The sequence below is a fragment of the Balaenoptera acutorostrata genome, chromosome 9 (genome assembly GCF_949987535.1).
Source record: "Balaenoptera acutorostrata chromosome 9, mBalAcu1.1, whole genome shotgun sequence".
NCBI lineage: Eukaryota > Metazoa > Chordata > Mammalia > Artiodactyla > Balaenopteridae > Balaenoptera > Balaenoptera acutorostrata.
This window is the reverse complement of record NC_080072.1, coordinates 7,491,748-7,509,337: the sequence shown is the minus strand read 5'-3', so window position 1 is coordinate 7,509,337 and position 17,590 is coordinate 7,491,748. Positions and strand designations below refer to the sequence as shown.

At 56.3% G+C, this 17,590-nt stretch overlaps 5 protein-coding genes across 6 annotated transcripts; 1 reads left to right on the top strand and 4 right to left on the bottom strand.

The window, feature by feature from the left end:
- Nucleotides 1–34: 34 nt before the first annotated feature.
- On the bottom strand, nt 35–1,395 carry ZNHIT2 (zinc finger HIT-type containing 2). Its single transcript, XM_007174264.3, has one exon. The coding sequence runs from the start codon at nt 1,278–1,280 to the stop codon at nt 81–83; it is 1,200 nt and encodes a 399-aa protein (XP_007174326.2). The 5' UTR covers nt 1,281–1,395; the 3' UTR covers nt 35–80.
- Nucleotides 1,396–3,648: 2,253 nt separating this feature from the next.
- On the bottom strand, nt 3,649–5,603 carry FAU (FAU ubiquitin like and ribosomal protein S30 fusion). The gene is made up of 5 exons (XM_007174263.3): nt 5,444–5,603; nt 4,716–4,798; nt 4,485–4,629; nt 3,988–4,043; nt 3,649–3,822 (listed from the first exon to the last, which is right to left on the bottom strand). Exons 2-5 carry the CDS (start codon nt 4,788–4,790, stop codon nt 3,697–3,699), a joined length of 402 nt encoding a protein of 133 aa, XP_007174325.1. The 5' UTR covers nt 4,791–4,798; nt 5,444–5,603; the 3' UTR covers nt 3,649–3,696.
- LOC103004159 (60S ribosomal protein L39) lies at nt 4,820–5,188 on the bottom strand. The gene has a single exon (XM_007165429.3). It carries the CDS (start codon nt 5,135–5,137, stop codon nt 4,982–4,984), a length of 156 nt encoding a protein of 51 aa, XP_007165491.1. The 5' UTR covers nt 5,138–5,188; the 3' UTR covers nt 4,820–4,981.
- Nucleotides 5,604–5,700: 97 nt separating the features above from the next.
- On the top strand, nt 5,701–9,387 carry MRPL49 (mitochondrial ribosomal protein L49). Its single transcript, XM_057553380.1, has 4 exons — nt 5,701–5,826; nt 6,849–6,993; nt 7,819–7,943; nt 8,053–9,387. Exons 1-4 carry the CDS (start codon nt 5,749–5,751, stop codon nt 8,197–8,199), a joined length of 495 nt encoding a protein of 164 aa, XP_057409363.1. The 5' UTR covers nt 5,701–5,748; the 3' UTR covers nt 8,200–9,387.
- SYVN1 (synoviolin 1) lies at nt 9,365–16,532 on the bottom strand. Of its 2 annotated transcripts, none has more exons than XM_007170921.2 (16): nt 16,437–16,532; nt 15,451–15,599; nt 15,133–15,225; nt 14,891–15,043; nt 14,712–14,760; nt 14,193–14,296; nt 13,418–13,544; nt 13,221–13,320; nt 13,078–13,143; nt 12,866–12,982; nt 12,608–12,771; nt 12,193–12,321; nt 11,939–12,091; nt 11,665–11,851; nt 10,678–10,829; nt 9,365–10,601 (listed from the first exon to the last, which is right to left on the bottom strand). In XM_007170921.2, the coding sequence occupies exons 2-16, from the start codon at nt 15,580–15,582 to the stop codon at nt 10,495–10,497; spliced, it is 1,833 nt and encodes a 610-aa protein (XP_007170983.2). In that variant the 5' UTR covers nt 15,583–15,599; nt 16,437–16,532; the 3' UTR covers nt 9,365–10,494. The 2 variants fall into 2 exon arrangements, with proteins under 2 accessions (XP_007170983.2, XP_007170984.2); XM_007170922.2 differs by lacking the exon at nt 16,437–16,532 and adding an exon at nt 16,238–16,424.
- Between the last annotated feature and the right edge of the window lie 1,058 nt (nt 16,533–17,590).

Genomic DNA, 17,590 nt, shown 5'->3' with positions numbered 1-17,590 from the left:
ACAACAGCTGTCACTCAGAAATGGGCACTGGCGATAGGGCAGACCAGTCACAGCTTTATTAATGACAAAGAGCGTCCAGTTCAGCCAAGAAGCTCCTCAATAAGAGTCCTCCGGGCAGGTGGCAGGGGGCCTCCCCAAAGCTGCTCCAGCTCCCCAGTGAGGGCTGCCACCTCCATGGCTGCCACAGTGTGGGCTCGGTGGGCCCTGGCACAGTCTAGAGCCAGGGGTGTGAGGGCCTCCTCATTTTCGTTGGTCCAAGACAGCAGGAACTGGCACTTCTTTCGGGCCCGGTAGAGGCGATCTCGTTTCTCAGGGGCCACAGCTTGTTTCCGGGCCCGGCCCAGGGTCTGGGCCAGGTCCCCCAGTGCTGCCAACGTGTAGCCTTTCTGGTTGGCCGGACCCTCACCCAGCAGGATGCGGGCGGCCTCGCGCATGGCGCCCCGTGTGCCCAGGGGTCCGGGGGGATGCTCGCCTGCTTCCAGCACGTGGGCTGCGGCCTGCAGGGCCTCCTCGGTAGAGGCGAAGACTTGCTGGGCGCCCAGGACTCCAGAAACGCTGAGCAGCGTGGCACAGAAGTCAGAGAGCAGTGCCTCGTCGCCGCCGTAATACAGGGCAAGAGTGTGTGCGTAGGCGAACAGCACGTTGGGCAGCTGGAAGCGCACAAGCGGCGACGCCCGGCCCCTGCTCAGGCTGGCCAGCGTGGGGATCCGGGTGGGCACGGCGGGAGGGCAGGCCCCAGGGACGTCTCCGAGAACTGGTTCGGCAGCCGCAGGCTCATCCTTCTCGGGTTCCGGTGGCGTCCTCGCAGGGGAGGGCTCCAGCTCCTCGGCGTCACAGCCCGGGGCATCATCCAGCTCCTCCAGAAGCCGCGGCCCGGCGCCGCGACCCCACCACCAAGGCCGCCACGGGGGCAGCAGCCGCCCGGCCTCGCCTCGGCTCAGCAGCCGCTCGAAGGCCGCCTTCTCGGCCGGGGCCAGCCGCTCCCAGAGTCCTGAGAGGCCGCCGGGCGCCGGCCCAGGCCTGAGGCCTGCGTCCTCGGGCTCGTCCTCGGTCTCACGTTGCTGACGCAGCCGGAGTAGGGCGCTGGCCAGGCGGCTGGGAGAGGCGCTGCGGCCGCGCAGCTCTCCCAGCACCTGGTCACGGTAGAAGTCTTCGGCGCAGGTGCCATGCGCCCGGTAGCAGCGCAGCGAGCAGTAGGGCACGTTACAGCGAGGGCAGGTGTAGCGCGCTGGCTGGGCCTCCCTGGCCGGGCAGAAACCACAAGGCCCGGCCGGCTCCATGGCAACTGGCGCCGCACACCACCCGGGAACGCACAAGGGCAGCAGATCGGAAACTTCCGGCGCTTCTCGGCTACTTCCGCCTCTTTGCGGGGCCGACGGAGCGCTTAGTCAAAGCTCTTCGAGGACTCTCGTCAGTTTCCGCCCGCACTCGGAAGCCAAGCCCCACCCCTCTCTTGAGCCGCGCTTGGGCATGCGCCGGAACCGGTCGGGAGGTACGAGCTCAGTCCCGGGCTTCGGCGGAGCCCGGCCCTGCGCGGTGGGAGCGTAGGGAAAGTGCGTCCGGCGGACGCTTCGCCGGTACCAGCTCGCCCCCTAGTGGTTGCCTTTTTAGCACTATAAAGCGCTGCGGCAAAACCCAATCTTTGCTAAGCTTAATCTACTCTGGGCCACTAATTGTGCCAAGCCCATGGGAGATGAGGCGTCCCTGCGCTGAAGGGGCAGCCATTCTACTAGGGGACACAGACAAAGGGGAGAGTGGAAGAAGGCCAAGGTGGGGTACCTAGCCTAGACTGGGTGTGTTGGGGGCATTTCCCCTCTTGAGAAGAAGCATTAACAAATATTTGAGCTCCTGCTTGACTTCCTCATCCAACTTTAAAGTGCAAACTTCACACTAGGCGGCGAAAACACACTGAAGAGCAAAATGAGATGAGGTGCCTGCCCTAATGGAGCTCACAGTTTGTGGTAGAGTGCGGGTGACGACTCACAAGCTGTGCCAAGCACTGCGAAGCCCTGATCCATGGCACCCCTAAAAGCTCGCTCTGGTTCTTTGGTCCCTCACCTCACTCATATCCAGCCCCACCTCTAGTCAGCTCTGTCTTCGAAATACCTTGTCTCTATCTCAATTTGGATCATGTTTCCCTACCAAGATCTGGATGGATTTGAAGAGTCTGCTCATTTTTGCAGCCCCTTCACCACTGGTGGTCTAAGCTACTTGCTCAACTGGATGACACCAGCTTAACTGGTTTCCTTTTTTCTTGCCAGCCCTCCAGAAAAGTCAGCCAGAGAAAATACTAGATCCCAAGTCAGATCACATCAGGCCCTTGCTTAAAACCCTGACCTGCACTTGGACTCAAACCAAACTCCTCTCCACATCTGACAAGACCCTGCAGGATCTGCCACACACCTTTGCACACAGGTTTCTTGGCTGGAACTCTCATCTCATCAGCTCCTGTTTCAGGTCTCACACATCCCATCGTCAGAGACCTCCCCTAGGTTATCTGTCCACCTGTGACACTCCCTTTTATTACAGCACCCTACTTACTTTCTGAGGCCATTAACACTTGTAACTAGTTTCCTTGCTTTCCTCACAAGAATCTAAACTCCTAAAAGGGATGGGGGCCAATGTCTTTCTAGGAAGCTCACTGTAGAACTCAAAAATAGCCGATATATTTGTGCACTTTCTAGAATGCAGGTGCTGATCTAAGCACTTTACGTAAAATTCTCAAAGCAACTCTCAAGAGATGATGGCAGTGGACTTCCCTGGTGGTCCAGTAGTTAGGACTTGGCGCTTTCACTGCTGGGGCCCGGGGTTGATCCCTAGTCGGGGAACTAAGATTTCACATGCTGTGTGGCGCAGCCCAAAAAGTCAGCCAGCTAGTGAATAAATGGAACAAGGATCCAAACTCAAGGCAGTCCAAGTCTAAAGCCCAAGGTCTTTACCCCATAGTATGCTGTATTCCAAGAACCAGCAGGTTCAAAAAGCTTAGCAGAATGAACGAATGGGTATGCATGTGTCGCTAGGAGGAAACTTGAATCAGCCCCAGAGAACTCCAATTCTGAGAACACTGAAACAATCAACTGAGCCACCTCACCTGTGATTAGGTTAGCAAGGTCCATCAGGTAATCAGAAAAAACACGATCACTGCAGTACTAATGTAATCAGGCAATACTTTCTGAAGCTGGGGCAGACCAGATTCCTGGTCTGGATTCTACTAAAGCCACAGCTGGTTCCAAGTGCAGGGAAATGCTAGACTGGTGTTCCCTGATACATCTTCTACTCAATCAATCTCCTCCTCTCCATTGCTGCCGCTATAAAACCTCTCCCACCACGATGGTTCCTGCTATCTTCTGTTTAAAAGAAAAAGACCAAAAATAAGAAAGTATTTGGAAGTTAATTATCAAGTTATTTGGCATTGGGATTGGAATTTTCCTCAACTCTCCACCTGAAGGGCTGGCATTTATGGTTACCAGTTTTCACAGGAATATTTTTTTTGTAGTTTACCACTCCTCCACCTACAAATCCCTGCCAAGCTGCTGACTCCTGACACCGCCAAGAAAACCAAAATGAGGCCTCACTGTTCTTCATACCACCAGCCTTAGAAGCCACATCTCTCCCTGAGGCTCTGCACATGAAGATGAAACCATGAGATGCTTGGGCTAAGTGACTTTATTAGAGAAAGCCAAGATGACAACAGATTTAAGAGTTGGCATTGGGGCCCTTCTTCTTGCCAAAGGTAGGCACAACATTGACAAAGCGCCGGTTGTACTGCATACGCCTCTTGGCCCGGCCCGTCTTCTTCTTCTTTTTCTCTTGTTTGGCCACCTGGGAAAAGGGAGGGATGATCAAACCTGGGTTGTCTCTTCCATGCCTTCCCTCAGGTTCATCGCCAGGAAGGGAGAAAGCAAACAGGGCAAGAGCCAAGGGTTTTGGCTTAGCTGTGCCAGAAGAAAACAAAGTCCAAACAACACCACTAATACTCTCACTTACCTTCGGTGTCTGACCTCTTACTTTCCCGGCTCGGGCCAGGGAACCATGGACTTTACCTGTGATAGGAAAGGAGGACAGCAAGCAGTTAGAACAAGAAGGCCCCACCCAGCAGAACCCTTTCTCCCTCAACTCAAGCTTAAAGGTAAGATGGGCCCAACAGGGAATGAAAACAAAGTCAGAGATTTGAATTCTAAGAATGTCTAGTCTGGTACATTCTGGGGTGTCACTTCAGAATTTTCCAGCTACTGACCTTAAAACCTAAAGAGCACTGTGGAGATCTGGTCCTACCTCCTAATTTTAGGGAGTAAATTGGGACACAGACAAGGATCTTATCTAGTAAGTGACTGAAATAGAATGACACTCTGGCTCAGTCTCCCATGGACCTCTCAAAAGTTCGTTCTGAGAGAGGTAAACAGGAAGAACCACCCTGGACTGAGAACACACCCTACACCCATGAGCTTACAAAGCAATTCACAACACAGACCTCCCCAACTCACCTCCAAGCATGCGGCCGGCTACTTCCAGAGTGCTCAGAGCCTCCACCCCACACTGGCCCAGGGAAGCCTCATCCTCTAGGGGCGTGCCTGCCATGAGCAGGACTTGATCTTCTGGAGCGATGCCCTCCAACGAGGCTACATGAGCCTACAGGGAAAAACGAGACTCAGCGTCCCCGCGGCGGGCGAGAATGAAAAACACAAAAGACCCCAGGAAGTACCACGGAGCCTTACCTTGATCTGGGCGACCGTCTCCTGGCCGGTCACCTCGAGAGTGTGTAGCTCCTGGGCGCGGACAAAGAGCTGCATATTGGCGACTGAAAAAAAACGGGGGGTGCTTTTTTTTTTTTTTTTAAAGGTTCACATGGTTTATTACTGAGCTACACAGTGAGCAGTGGTGAGGAAAGATCAAGAAAAGAGGAGAGAGCATCAAACACAGGCAGCTGTTCCAGACACTAGTGATGTTCTGATTATGTGTGCCACTTCATATGTGAGGCTCCTTATAGACCCAGCTTGGTTCTTCTCCAATGTCTTCTCTTAGAGTTGTACCTGATTTTATTACCAGTTTTCATTCGAATCCACTGGGGAATGGGACGATTCTGCTTTTGTTTCTTGGCCAGGAATCGTTTGATCCTGAAAGTCTTGTGAGAAGACATGACGAGGAGCAAATCCAACCACACATAGGATGGCGGACAAGAGAAAAAGAGCAGGGGGGGTGCTTTTAAGAGAAGAAATACTCTGGGCGAGAGGAGGGTCAGGAAATGGGTGGCGGGCCGGGGACAACGGCGCCGAGAAGTAGGTGGTCTCGGGGTCTCACGTGGGTAAGGCCGGGCCTGCCAGGGAGGTCCGACAGGGACTGGCCCGGGCCCCAGAGCAGCCCTTCTTCCCCTGTTTTTCCTGCGTCCTCTAACCTCGCGGCCAAACTGCGAGCCCCTGGGCTCCATCCGTGACACAAACCTTACCTGAACCGCGGATACCGCTGCCGCTACCGCGAAGATGGAGTCGAGAAAGAGAAAGGAAAGAGGGTGCGCACGACCTCACCGCCTGCTGCGTGTCACGTCACTGCTGAGCGACCGCCAAGGCCTCTGACTTTTGTATCGCCCTAGGCTGCCTGGCTCCGCCTCTTTGTGCTTTGCGCAGGCGTTCTCTCGGTCCCGGGTGGGGTGGGGTGGGGTGGGGTGGGGTGGGGGGTGGGGGCGGGGGAGCCGGAAGGGGCGGGGCCAGGCTGGTTGCGCGCGCCGAAAGCGAGTGTACGGGGGAGTTCAAGATGGCAGCGACCATGTTTCGGGCTGTGCAGCGGGGCTGGAGAACCGGTGTCCCGCCGGGCTGCGGGCTGCGGCGACTGGTGAGAGCGCTGAGCGTGAAGCTGGGGGCAGAGGGCGGGGTGGAGGCTCACTGTATTTCTTGTAGTCTTAAAACCGCGTCCCTACTTAGGGAGCACTTTTCTGGAGCTCAGATGAAAGATTGACAGGGAAGGTGGCAGGGCCTGGAGCGCGTTTCGGAGTGCGGGGCTTGAAATATGATTGGAGTACAACTTAAGTTAGTTAGAACTGGGGGTGCTGCACATAGACTCTCGCTGCCTAGTGTTTTGAAGGGGAAACCGTACCAGAGTGTGGGAATTGGCCCCAGCTCGTTGGCGACACTTCTGAGAACCTGGGACTCACGATATATAGGCCACTTCATCTTCTCATTCTCATTGTAACCCTGGGGCCTATCAGGAGTCCAGGGTATCTGCTGGGAGAAGTATGGGAGGACAGACTCCGGAATGTGACCTTAGGTAGATTGTTTGCCAATGTCTTTTTCTTTCTTGGATGTACACAGGGGGGTAATAAAATACCTAACTTGTCGAATTAAACGAATTAAGTGAAAGCAGTGCGTGTGAGCACTTAGTGCCTGGTGGTGTCCATATGAGGCTGAAACATTCCAGGTGAGGGAGGGTCACATCGGATGAGTGTGAGTGGGAAATTATCACGATTGCTGAAAGAGCCTAACGCAGAACTAGAATATTTCAGTAGAATCTTCACAGGAAACTTTAAAATACTGAAAAATGCCGTATTGGTCACACTTACGGTTACTCAGCTTTTCAGATGTATACACACACTTCTGAGTCCCACAGAAATCCTAAGAGAGGCAGGCCCTTCCGAGTTCCTGAACTTCATTTTCAGTCCCACTTGTACCCTGCACCCTGGCAAACTGAAGTCTGGTGCTTTCCTACCTCCAGCCTTTTATGTTTATACTATTCTCTCTGCTTGTCATGTTTCCTTTTTCTACTTAACTGAAGTTCTCCCTGTTCTGGGGTGGTGGATGGGGCGTGGGGGATGGGTAGGCTGATGGAGAGATTTTTTTTTTTTCCCCCCTCGGAGCCAGACCCAGGGGCCTCCTGATTACCCCAGCTTCGTGGAGTCTGTGGATGAATACTGTTTTGTGGAGCGCCTGTTACCCCCCACCAGCATCCCAAAGCCCCCAAAGCATGAACATTATCCCACTCCTAGTGGCTGGCAGCCCCCCAGAGGTGAGCTGGGTGATGGGGATGGCTTGAAGGCTGCAGGGAAACATCCCCCTCCCTAGAGGTCTATCTGCCCTGGCTGAGGCTCTGGACTTCCCAAAGGGTTCAGGACTTGTGTTGAGATCTCTCAGAGCTAGCATCTGTCTTACGTTCAACAAAGGGCCCAGGATTGGAGACCTGTTTTGCTAGTACCCATCCATCCACACTACTGGGGTGAGGTCTTCCCATGTGGGAAAAGTGAAGCATAGAGAGAAGACCCAAGAATTTGGACCCCCACCTCCACCCCCGGCCATAATTGAGAACACAGCTTGGGAGGTGGGCAGTTCTGGGTCCAAATTTGGCTTTGCTATCCATTGCCAGTATGGTTGAGTTAGTCACTTAGCTTCTCCCAACCTCAGTTTCAGCAAAATAGAGATCATCTGCTCAGCACATAAAGCATGTCATGCAGAGCCCAGCCTGTGGTAGGTGTTCAGTTCTTATAAACCCCCATCCCTTTGTGACAGAGATTGATTTTAGCCTCCCTGACCCAGTGGAGAAGGGCAAGGATTGGCTCCAGAGGGGGACTCAAAGATCCCGGGAGGCATAGCCCTGACCTCATTTCTTCTTGAGCACCTTCTGGTGCCAGGCCTGTGCTCGGCCTTGAGGTACCAGGGTGAACAAGCTGGTCCTGGCTCTAAACTTAGGGAAAGAGCAGGTCTCCTGATCTGAAGTCTGGAGGTGGCTTTGGGGTTAGGTTCACTGACCCCCTGCACACTCTGAGGAGAAAGGTCTTGGCTGAGGTGAGATGAAGTCTGGGAACATTTGACTTATCACTGTCTCTCCCTGTCACAGACCCCCCACCCAACCTGCCCTACTTTGTGCGACGCTCCCGTATGCACAGCATCCCAGTCTACAAGGACATCACTCATGGAAACCGTCAGATGACTGTGATCCGGAAGGTGGAGGGGGACATTTGGGTAAGTGGGTGGGTGGGTCAGGGTCCGATTCTGACCTTTCAGGGCTGAAGGGATGGGAACCCTCTAGAGGGAAAGGTCTGACCAGGCCTGACTCATCATCTTCCCCCAGGCCCTGCAGAAGGATGTGGAAGATTTCCTGAGCCCGCTGCTGGGGAAGACACCTATCACCCAGGTCAATGAGGTGACAGGTACCCTTCGGGTCAAGGGCTACTTTGACCAGCAGCTCAAAGCCTGGCTTCTGGAGAAGGGCTTCTGAAGCCCAGCTGAGCAGCCTGCACGACCAGTGTCCCCTTGCGACTGGAGTGCCGGGGATCTCAGGAGGGAAGTGGCTATTGAGGCAGCTAGGGGAAAGCGGCACAGAGACCAGGGTGAGGGCCGTGGAGCAGGCCTTGTTTGCATAAAGGAGGAAATGGGATTCTGTATAGGTGCCTGCACTGGGGGAGGGCTGTCTAATATTGGAGACCCACCAGGAACAGCCAAGCTAGTGGGGAGCATTAATTCCCCCGCCCCCCCACTTTGGCGTGTTCCTGCTTTCCCTTCATTGGAGCTCCTTGGACTCAGCTATTCAAGCTGTAGAGGTTGTTGACTGCCCCTCTGTTGGAAGCAGTAGCCCAGCCCAGTTTACAGGAGGGTAGCACAGGGCAGACCCATTGGGTACATTCCTTCCTTGGCCCGCAGACCCTCACTGCGGCAAAAAATCCCTGAGCCCTTGCTCTAGGTCAGACCTGACTTGGTAGAGGCTACAGAGAACACAACACGACTCAGACGTGGGTCCTGGAGGTCTTCAGTTCCAAGTGTAGTGCACGTCAGCCCCTCGGCTCATTCCTTTTACCCATGGAGAGGCAAAAAGGCCGGTTACCTCTATTCCATTCCATATTAAGAGTTGGGTCTGACTGGGTTTCCAGCTCCAGCAAATTAATTGATTAGCTTTAGCTAGTCTGCCCACAAGGGGCTCCTCGAGCGCTCCTAGCAGCCCAGCACAGGGCCATCCTTCCCGGGTTGCTGACCTAGTATCAAGGCTGGACAGGGGGTTTGCAGGCAGGAAGATGTGACCTTTTGTCCCTGCCATCCCATCCCACCCCAGCCAAGGAACCTTCACACTTGCCTCATCCTTGGGAGTCACAAGGGCCAGAGGCCCGAGTTCCCACCCCACCTCAGCAGCAAGCTGGCTTAAGACAGTGTTCAGAGCCTGGCTCCCCTACTTGCTCTGACCTAAGGCAGGGTACTTAACCTTTCTGGGGTTCAGTTTCTTCATATGTAAAATGGGTATATCGTCCTAATACCTTAATATTCAACATTGTGCCCAAGAACAGTGCTGGCTTGTGTAAGTAAACCCTCACTCCTGGAGATTCCAGGCCACTCTCGAGTCTACGGCCTGAGTTAAGAAAAAGGAGCGTGGCACACTGATCCTATCACACCAGTTCCACCAGTCATTAATGCAAGTTTTTATTTGGCTGTATATACAATTTAAGCTATTAAAATTTGTACAATATTTACAAATTAAATAATCATCTGAAACTGTCTCCAGCAACTCCTGTAACACAACACCGAGGGGCAAAAGACAGGGGCAGGCAACGCCTTGGCTCCTGTCATCCCCACCTGGCCCAGAGCCTTTTCTAAACTGGAAAGACAGGGAGCTTGGCACTCCTGCTCCCCTTTCCTGGGGTCAAGCATTCAAATTCAAAGACAAAATTTAAGCCAAAAGACAATAGCAAGGAAGTAATTCCAATTCTTCTAAACTCAAGAAAAATTCTGTAAGTTAAGAAGTTGCCTTCTGTAGGTTCTGGGGCTTGCAGTGGTTCAGAAGCAGACACAAGAGCCCTCAGCCTAGAGTGAGGCTGCACAGTGGCTGCTGGGTGAGACCAGGGACAGTCTCACCTTAGACAAACTGCAGGGAGAAAAGGGCCTGGGGGGGAGGGGCAGAGCAGGGCCCTTCAGTGCTGCCGGCCTGCTCCTCCACCCCAGACACTCCTTTCCCTGAGTTGTGTGGTTGCCAGTAAGACATGGAAATGCCACAGGGCACAAGGGGCACAGCCACCACCACAAAGGGCTCCTGGGGAGTTCAGGTAAGAAAAGGACATCAGTACCAGTCTTGGTGGGTGGGCCCAGGAGCAAGTTCCTGGCCTACCTCCAGCCCCTTGAGTCCACACTTGGGAACGGGAGCTAATACTGTTCGGCACTGCAGCGTGACTCCACACACAAGGGGGGCTCGGAGGGGCTCCCCTTCTCCCAGACAGGTTGGGGGTGGTCAGAGGGCTTCTCAGACACTGCACCTTTCTGCCTTCGTGGCCCCAGCAGAACACAGGGCTGAAGGGTTGGAGAGGAAGGCTGGAACTGACCCAAGATCCCCATGGCTGCCCGGGACTGTAAGGGCTGGAGTCAACTGAGGCCTCAGGCCTCTTTCCACTTGGTCAGATGCCACCTCCTCTGTCTCAGAGCTGGGGGTTACTCCTCCCTGGTGCAGATAGAGAGGGAGCTGGCACTTGGTGGCAGGACGTGTTCCAGCGAGGACTGCTCAAGAGTGGGGGCAGGGGCCAGGGCTGGGGCAGTGTCAGTGGGCAACAGGGGACTCCAACTTCTGCAGGCGACGGCGGCGGAGCTCTGCTGCGTCAGGCTCCCCATCCTCAGGCAGCTCCTCGGTGCCCGCGGACTCAGGAGCTGGGGACAGAGAGGTCCAGGAGCGGAACCCAGAGAAGTCCCCCGCCCCACCCCGCTGTAGGCTGACCGCAACTACCTGGAGGCTTTTCAGGTTCAGGGGCTGGTGGGGAGGCTCCCAGGGATGGGGTGGTGGCCTCAGAGCTGGGGGTGCTGGTGGAGAAGGCGGCAGCGACAGCTGTAGGGGCAGTCTCCTCAGTGGGGTTGGCTGAGGTGGCAGGCCGGGGGGGCCTAGGAAGAGAAGGGACAAGAGGAGGGCCTTGGCATCCTGGCACGACTGGAGAGATTCTGCCCTCCGTGAGCCTTGCAGGGTGCACTCCAGCGCTGACGTGCCTTGCAGCCCCAGTGACCGGCAGACGCGACTGAACACATGTTGAATGAATTCTTGGAATTCTATACCACCGACTGATTGTAAACCACTTGCAGGGAGGGACCGCTGGCCTTGTTCACTGTTACGCTGCAGAGTTGCCACTCTGAGATGCCAGGCACCTTCTAGAGTACCAACTAAGACATTGCACTGAATAACAAAAAGCACACAAGTCTCAGAGTCAAGCTCCCCTCCAAGTCTGTACCGACACTGCTGGGTGCCAGGCACTTTGTATATGTCCCCTGTGAATAGGAATTAGAACTCTATTCAAATAAGGTAATGAAGGTCACAGAGCAAGTGAGTAATAAGATCAGGACTTGAACTCGGGCCAAGCTGGCTCCAAGTGACTTTGTATTTGCTGTCTCAGATCAGGGGCAGTGATTCCCAGTCAAAGTGTCACCCTGTGTCAAGAGAGTATACATGATTAACTAAAGTACTGGGAATTATATAAAAGGACAAGACTCAAGGATAGCTCTCTAATAAACACCACTCCTCCTTAGATCCAGACAGGCCTTCTGCAGTGGGAGGATAAAAAGGCACCAAGAACCCCGACACCTTGGGTGTGCCTACAGATAGAATGCCTGAATCGACAGGTATCACAGGGTGGCAGGGGAGAAAAAGGCCCAGAACCACTGCTGGGGGCCTTCTCTCGGCAGCCCCACACCCCTGCTGCCCACCCTGGCCCCCGTGTAGACGCACCCGAGGGAGGCGAGCACGGTGAGGTACTGGTTGATCTGCAGCATGGCGGCATCCAGCAGCGTGTGGATGTTGCGCAGGCTCTGTAGCCGGGCCTCCAGGTGCTGCCGCTCGTGGCCTTCCAGAGCCCGCAGCTCCTCTGGGGTCAGCCCAGCAAAGCCGGCAGGAGGCACAGGCATCGGGGGGAAGGCTGGAGAGAGAGAGAGGCTCAGCCTGGGCTGCCTGGGCCTGACACACCCCCACCTCCCAAAACAACCCCAAGAGCGGCCCAGCTTACCAAAGGGTGGAGGCAGTGGCATGCCCATCCAGGGGGGAGGGAAGGGGAAGCCTGGGGCGGGGCCAGCGTCAGGGGCGGAGGCCGAGCCAGGTGCTGGGGCAGAGGCAGCAGAACCAGCTGTGGTTGTGGCTGCTCCACTGGGCCGAGAAAGGGCTGCGAAAGAGCAAGAACAGGAAGTTAGTTTGTGCCGAGGGGGCTCTGCTTCCCTTCCTTCCACCGCGCTACCTGGCTGGTGCGCTACGCAAAAGACTCACCTGCACTGGTGGACGGAGGGGCCACAGCGTCTCCGGAGCTGGGGGGAGGTGGGACAGGAGGAAAGGGGCCCATGGGGGGCCACAGCGGGAACATGCCTGGAGGGAAGGGAGGCAAGAGGCCCTGGGCAACTGCAGAGAGAGGACGGGGTGGTGAGAAAAGGTCCAAACTGAGATAGAGCCAGATCGCACGCAAGGGACCGGGTGTTGGGGCTCTGTCCTCTGCTCCCACAGGCTCTCTCTGAGCCCAGCACGGATCATACATGACCGCAATCATCTGTGTCTCTTCCTGTGACCAGCCCCCCGGCCCCAGACTGAGCTTCGAGGGCAGGGACTCTGATTCACCTCCGCATTTCCCACTCCCAGCCTGGGGAGAGAACCCAGCAGTGTGCTGGATGGCCAGATGAGGGCCACTCACAGTTGGGGGGCTGGGGCAGGAGTGGCGGGGCGTGGGGGGCAGGTGGTGGCCCCTGATCCGCGGGCTCAGGGGGCGGCGGTGACTGGGTCGGCAGCGACGCCCGAAGGACATCCATACGGCAGGTGGGGCAGGTCTGCTGCCGCTGGAACCAGGAGCGCAGGCAGCTGGGGGTCAAGACCAGGCAACAGTTAGCAGGCGCCTAGGGGTCTGCCTTCCAAAGCCGCTCCCTGATGTGCAGGCTGCTCAGGGCATCTCCACCTGGTGTGGAAAATGTGGTTGCAGGGCAGTCTCTTGGCACCAGTCACCATCTCTTCTCGGCAGATGATGCAGACATTGTCCATCGCCTGGAGTTCCTCTGGGGTGGCGTCTGGATACCTGGTTAGGACAGACCGAGGACACGTCAAGACCAGAGCTGGAGGCAGGGGCACCTGGGCAGAGCTTGGGCAAGCAGCTAGGACAGGCCCACTTACAGTGTGTTCATGTTGCGGATAGCTCGGCGAGACATGATGGCATCTGTCACAGCTTTCTTGAACTGCCTGAAAAGACAGTTTCAGTAGAAGGAGGGAGACAGAGGGGAGGGGTCAGAGCTGTGGCAGGGCAGGGCTAGGCTCACCTCATGGCCAGGTACATAGGCCGGATGGCAAAGAGAGGGAAAGTGTGCACCTTGATCATGATGGTCATGAAAGCCATGTACAGCAGAACCTTGATAAAGCCTGGGGGCAAGGGGTGCAGAGAGCGGCAGGTCACAGGACCTGGTAGGCAGGGCTGGGGACACTGGTGCAGGTCAGGGGAGGTCCAGGCTCGTCTCACCCGTAAACAGCTCCGTGTAGAGCATGTACACGGCCTTATTGTCCCAGGGATTCTCGCTCTGGAGGTCCACAGAGTGCAGCACGTACTTGATGAAGATGGTGAGCACCATAGTCATCAGGATGGCATACTGGGGGCGGGGGACGGACATAAGAACACAGGCCCCGTGCTCCAGCCGAACTGCTGTCCCCAGGCCTGTGCACAGCGGAGTGCCACGGTACAAGCACAGGCTTGGACACAGCCGGGGGCCTCCTAGCTTCTCCACTCACTAGCTAGTGTGACTTTCAGCAACTCATAGACCTCTCTGAACCTCAGTCTGCTTGTCTGTAAATGACAGAATTAACTGTTTCTTTATAACAACGTTGTTTTGCTGATTAAAAGAAATGCAGGTCAAGTGCTCAGCACAGGGCCTGGCATACAGTAAGCACTCAACAGACGTGAACTGTTGTCACTGGACACGTTCTTCCTCTGCTGGGGACACACCTCCCCAGCTGTCCATCAAGCTAATTCCTTCTGTCCATCAACAGCCAGCTCCTCTGGCATCAACTTCCAGGAAGCCTTCCCTGAGCGCCAGGTCAGGGCTCCTCCTCCACACGCGCCTTTCTATGCCGTCCCCACTCTCCTAGGAGTGTGTAGAGGGCAGGGGCTGGGACTGACTGATGGCTGCTCCTTGGTGGCCCACACGGGCTGGCCACAGAGCAGGTGCTCGATAAAGGTTTGTCAGGGCACAACAGTGCCACCTTGGGCTTGTCCTCCCAACCTCCCAAGCCAGTTTTACCTCAAAGCCAAACACCAGCTGCACAGAGGCCCCACGGGTCAGGATGCTGTGATAGGCATGGCTGACGAAGAGGAAGTCCAGGATACCCAGGAGGAACATAAGGGCTGTGGGGACCCCCCAAATGGGAGGTTGGTGGGGTCAGCCCAGGGCCTGACAGCCACTTCCTGCTCTAAGACAGCTCCCACCCTCAAGCCCACCATGGCCCCAGCCATCTAGTCAGGTGGGCACACTCCATTGAACCCGGCCCCCTGGGAACTCCAGTTCTGCCTAGGGGTGGCCCAGGCTCCAGGTGAGGAGGCAAAGAGCTAAGGGGCTAGGCAGCTGAGAAGCCCTGGAGTGGAACAGGCAGAGATGATGCAAATTAACTTCCTAAATTATCTTTCCTGTACAGCTGAGGGCCGAGGGCAGCCTGTGCTCTATGGTATAGGTCCACGGTTAGTGACTTTTCATGTTCCAGTCCTTCATGGTGCCTCTTCTCCCTCCAGCTCCCTCCTCTCCACTCCCATGGGTCTCACTCACAGACAATGCGGCAGTGAAAGAGCCAGGAGATATTGGGGCTGCGTTCCATCTGAGGCAGAGGAGAGAGGGGGCCCGTCAGCAAGGCTGGGGCTCACCCCATGTCCCCACCCCAGCCCTCACTCCACAAGCCTGCCCTCCAGCCCTCTGTCTGCTCCAGAGAACCCCCCAACCCAACTCACAAAATCCACACGGTCCTCAGCCAGCCAGTGAAAACACTTGAGGAAGAGAAGGAGAGTGAAGAGCGCAACAAAGCGGGGGCTGAAGTCATCCCGAAAAACAGTGAAGGCCAGACAAGTCTCAGTGACAGCATACCAGGAGCGTTCCAGAAGATGCTGGGGGTTGGGCAAGTAATGATGTGGAACTCAGACATTCTGCTTGCCCAGCTCCCTGCCCCTCACCTTGGGAGCCATGAACATCTCACCTCCATCTCTGCTGCCCTCAGCTGTCCGAAGAACACCTTGCCCATCACCTTGCCCAAGAGGAAGACAAGAACGAAGGCCTGGATGTACAGGACCTAGGAGGGAGGAGAGGCTATGGTTTGAGGTCACTTTCTGCTTTGCTCTGTCCGGGGCTCATCATTCAGGAACCTCTCCACATCCCCATCACAATTTGTTCAAAGTTAGGCCTGGCAGCGACTTCACTTGTCTCCCACTTACCTGACCTTTAGCCCCGCCCCTGTCTCAAACAGACTCCTCCTTCCCTCCCAGGAAGCTCCTCCCTCCCTGAGCCCTGAACTCACTGCCATGCTGGGGCTAGACTTGGTCAAGTACACCACGGTGGGGTAGAACTGGTGCTTGAGGTAGTAGGCATGAGCCACCACGGCCCCGGTCAGCGCCAGGCTGGCCGCCATCATCACGGCGGTGCGGAACATTGCCCTGGCCTAGGGACCTGCAGGGGGAAAGAACTGTGTGACGCCCGTGCTGTGCACACCTAGCACAGTGCCTGAGACGCAGTGCTAATAAACAGGAGAAAGAAAAGGAAACCTCACTTCGTCCTCACCATCATCGCATCAAGAACAGCATATACTCCCCCATTTTACAAATTAGAAGACTGAAACTCAAAGGGGTTAAGTGACCACACTGACGCAAGGCCAGCAGCCTGGGTTAGTCTTGTTTCAAATCTAGGGCTCTTTCCACGCCGCCTGCCAGACCGCCGCCTCCAGGGAAGAATGAGGAAAGGCAGCAGAGTCGGAGGAGGAGGGAACTGCTCCCAGTGCCCCTAAAGTGACGGTGATGGAGTGGGATGCAAAAGCAGAAATCTCCCGCAGCGGGAACGTGCGGCCTGGACCGGGAGAAGCCAAGGCGCTGGGGGGCGCAGCCGGGCAGGCGACAGCGCCGGTGACAGCTCCGCCAGGGTGGGCAGCTCCGACGCGCGCCCCGCGGGAGCGGGCGGGGTACGTCAGCCTGGAACCCTGGCGCTCCCCAACCCCCGGGGCAGTGACAACTCGGGGTACCGGAGAAACGGCCGACCGTCAGGATGCAGGGGCGGGACGGAGAGGGACCCGGGTCGCCTCCACGGTCGCGCACCTGTAAACGCCAGGAGCTGCGAGCGTCGCAGGCGGGGCCGGGCCTCTGAGAGCGGCCGCGCGGGCGCCTGTCTACGGCCAGCTGACAGGCCGAAAGCGGGCGGCGGGGCTGAGGGGGCGCGCCGACCCCGGAGACCTGAAGGGGAAAGATCCAGGTCCTGACTCCAACCCCAACCCGGGCCCGACCCCTGCCCACTCACCAGGAGCCCAGCGCCGCGAGCCCGCTCAAACCCCGCGACTGCGGAGGCGACCCCGGTTAACAACACTCCCCACCCACTGCGAGCCGGAACTTCGGGGGTGAGACACCTCACTTCCGGCGGGGCGGGGCGGGGAATGGATCGTACCAAGTGCCGCCTTTCCTTGCCCGCGCAGCGCCCTCCCCGCGGTGCCGGGAACAGTAGTCCCACCACCCAACTGGGGTTCGTGCTCACGGTTCGAGCGACAGATGGGAGAGCTGGTCTAAGCGGAATAGGGCAACCCGGAGAGGATTAGAGACTCCCTATTTATTAGTCACAGATGGTATCGTCTCCGCCTCTGAGTGGACTCAACCTAGCGGAGTACTCTCAAAGCGGCTGGATTGGCGGGGGGTGGGGGGGGGGGCATTGTGCGGGCCGTACCATTTGGAGGGGTGAGTATGCAAGGGACAGACATTAAAGGCCTAAGAGAAATAAAGTGTCTTAGAGACTCATTCCAGGGGGATTCACAACAGTCTGACAAATCAGATGCTTTCTAAGAGAACTGGATGCAGGAAAGAAACATATGTTTCCTCTTAGATCACCCCCAAATTGTGTGGGAGTGAGTTGGGTCCCCGTGGCTGCTACTGATTGCTCGAAATAGAGTTACGCGGACCAATAAGAAAAAGAAAGGAAAATCGCTGGCCTATAGAAAGAGAAAAGGAGGTGAGTGGTTGCTAGGGGCGGAAGGTAGCGTTGCCTAGGGCTAGGTCCAACCCGGGTGGGCAGAGAGTAGAAAAGGCGCAATCTGTGGGCGGGTGTTCCGCTTCTGCCCCAGGGGACGTTTGTTGCGCTACGAAAGGGAGCTGTGCCTGCGACTGAGGAGAAGGCAGACCTTTTATTCCGGCTAATCTTGGGATGGGAGTGTTCTGTGCAAAGGGATGGATTTCAACGTCGCATGCCCGCACCCCTCACCAAGCGTACAGCTTTGCTGTCCTTATATCATTCAGTCCTGGGCCGTAGGCGCAGCTCCCCCGGTCTTGGATGTCTATGTCTCCGCAGCCAACCCAGTCGGCTCATTGACAGAATGGAGCTAATGCACCCACTTTGTGCCTTGCGTTTTCCTCCATCATCTAATTTAATCATCAGTCACTAAAGTTAATAAGCTAGGTGGTGCTATC

Coding starts and splice junctions, on each gene's coding strand:
- ZNHIT2 (XM_007174264.3), bottom strand. CDS start 1,280: ATGGAGCCGGCCGGGCCTTGTGGTTTCTGCCCGGCCAGGGAGGCCCAG.
- FAU (XM_007174263.3), bottom strand. CDS start 4,790: ATGCAGCTCTTTGTCCGCGCCCAGGAGCTACACACTCTCGAGGTGACC. Junction 4,630..4,715: donor AGACGGTCGCCCAGATCAAG/GTAAGGCTCCGT, acceptor TTTTCCCTGTAG/GCTCATGTAGCCTCGTTGGA. Junction 3,823..3,987: donor TAAGAGGTCAGACACCGAAG/GTAAGTGAGAGT, acceptor CCCTTTTCCCAG/GTGGCCAAACAAGAGAAAAA.
- LOC103004159 (XM_007165429.3), bottom strand. CDS start 5,137: ATGTCTTCTCACAAGACTTTCAGGATCAAACGATTCCTGGCCAAGAAA.
- MRPL49 (XM_057553380.1), top strand. CDS start 5,749: ATGGCAGCGACCATGTTTCGGGCTGTGCAGCGGGGCTGGAGAACCGGT. Junction 5,827..6,848: donor GCTGCGGGCTGCGGCGACTG/GTGAGAGCGCTG, acceptor CCTCGGAGCCAG/ACCCAGGGGCCTCCTGATTA. Junction 7,944..8,052: donor AGGTGGAGGGGGACATTTGG/GTAAGTGGGTGG, acceptor ATCTTCCCCCAG/GCCCTGCAGAAGGATGTGGA.
- SYVN1 (XM_007170921.2), bottom strand. CDS start 15,582: ATGTTCCGCACCGCCGTGATGATGGCGGCCAGCCTGGCGCTGACCGGG. Junction 15,044..15,132: donor TGAGGGCAGCAGAGATGGAG/GTGAGATGTTCA, acceptor CCCAACCCCCAG/CATCTTCTGGAACGCTCCTG. Junction 10,602..10,677: donor TGAACCTGAAAAGCCTCCAG/GTAGTTGCGGTC, acceptor CTCTGTCCCCAG/CTCCTGAGTCCGCGGGCACC.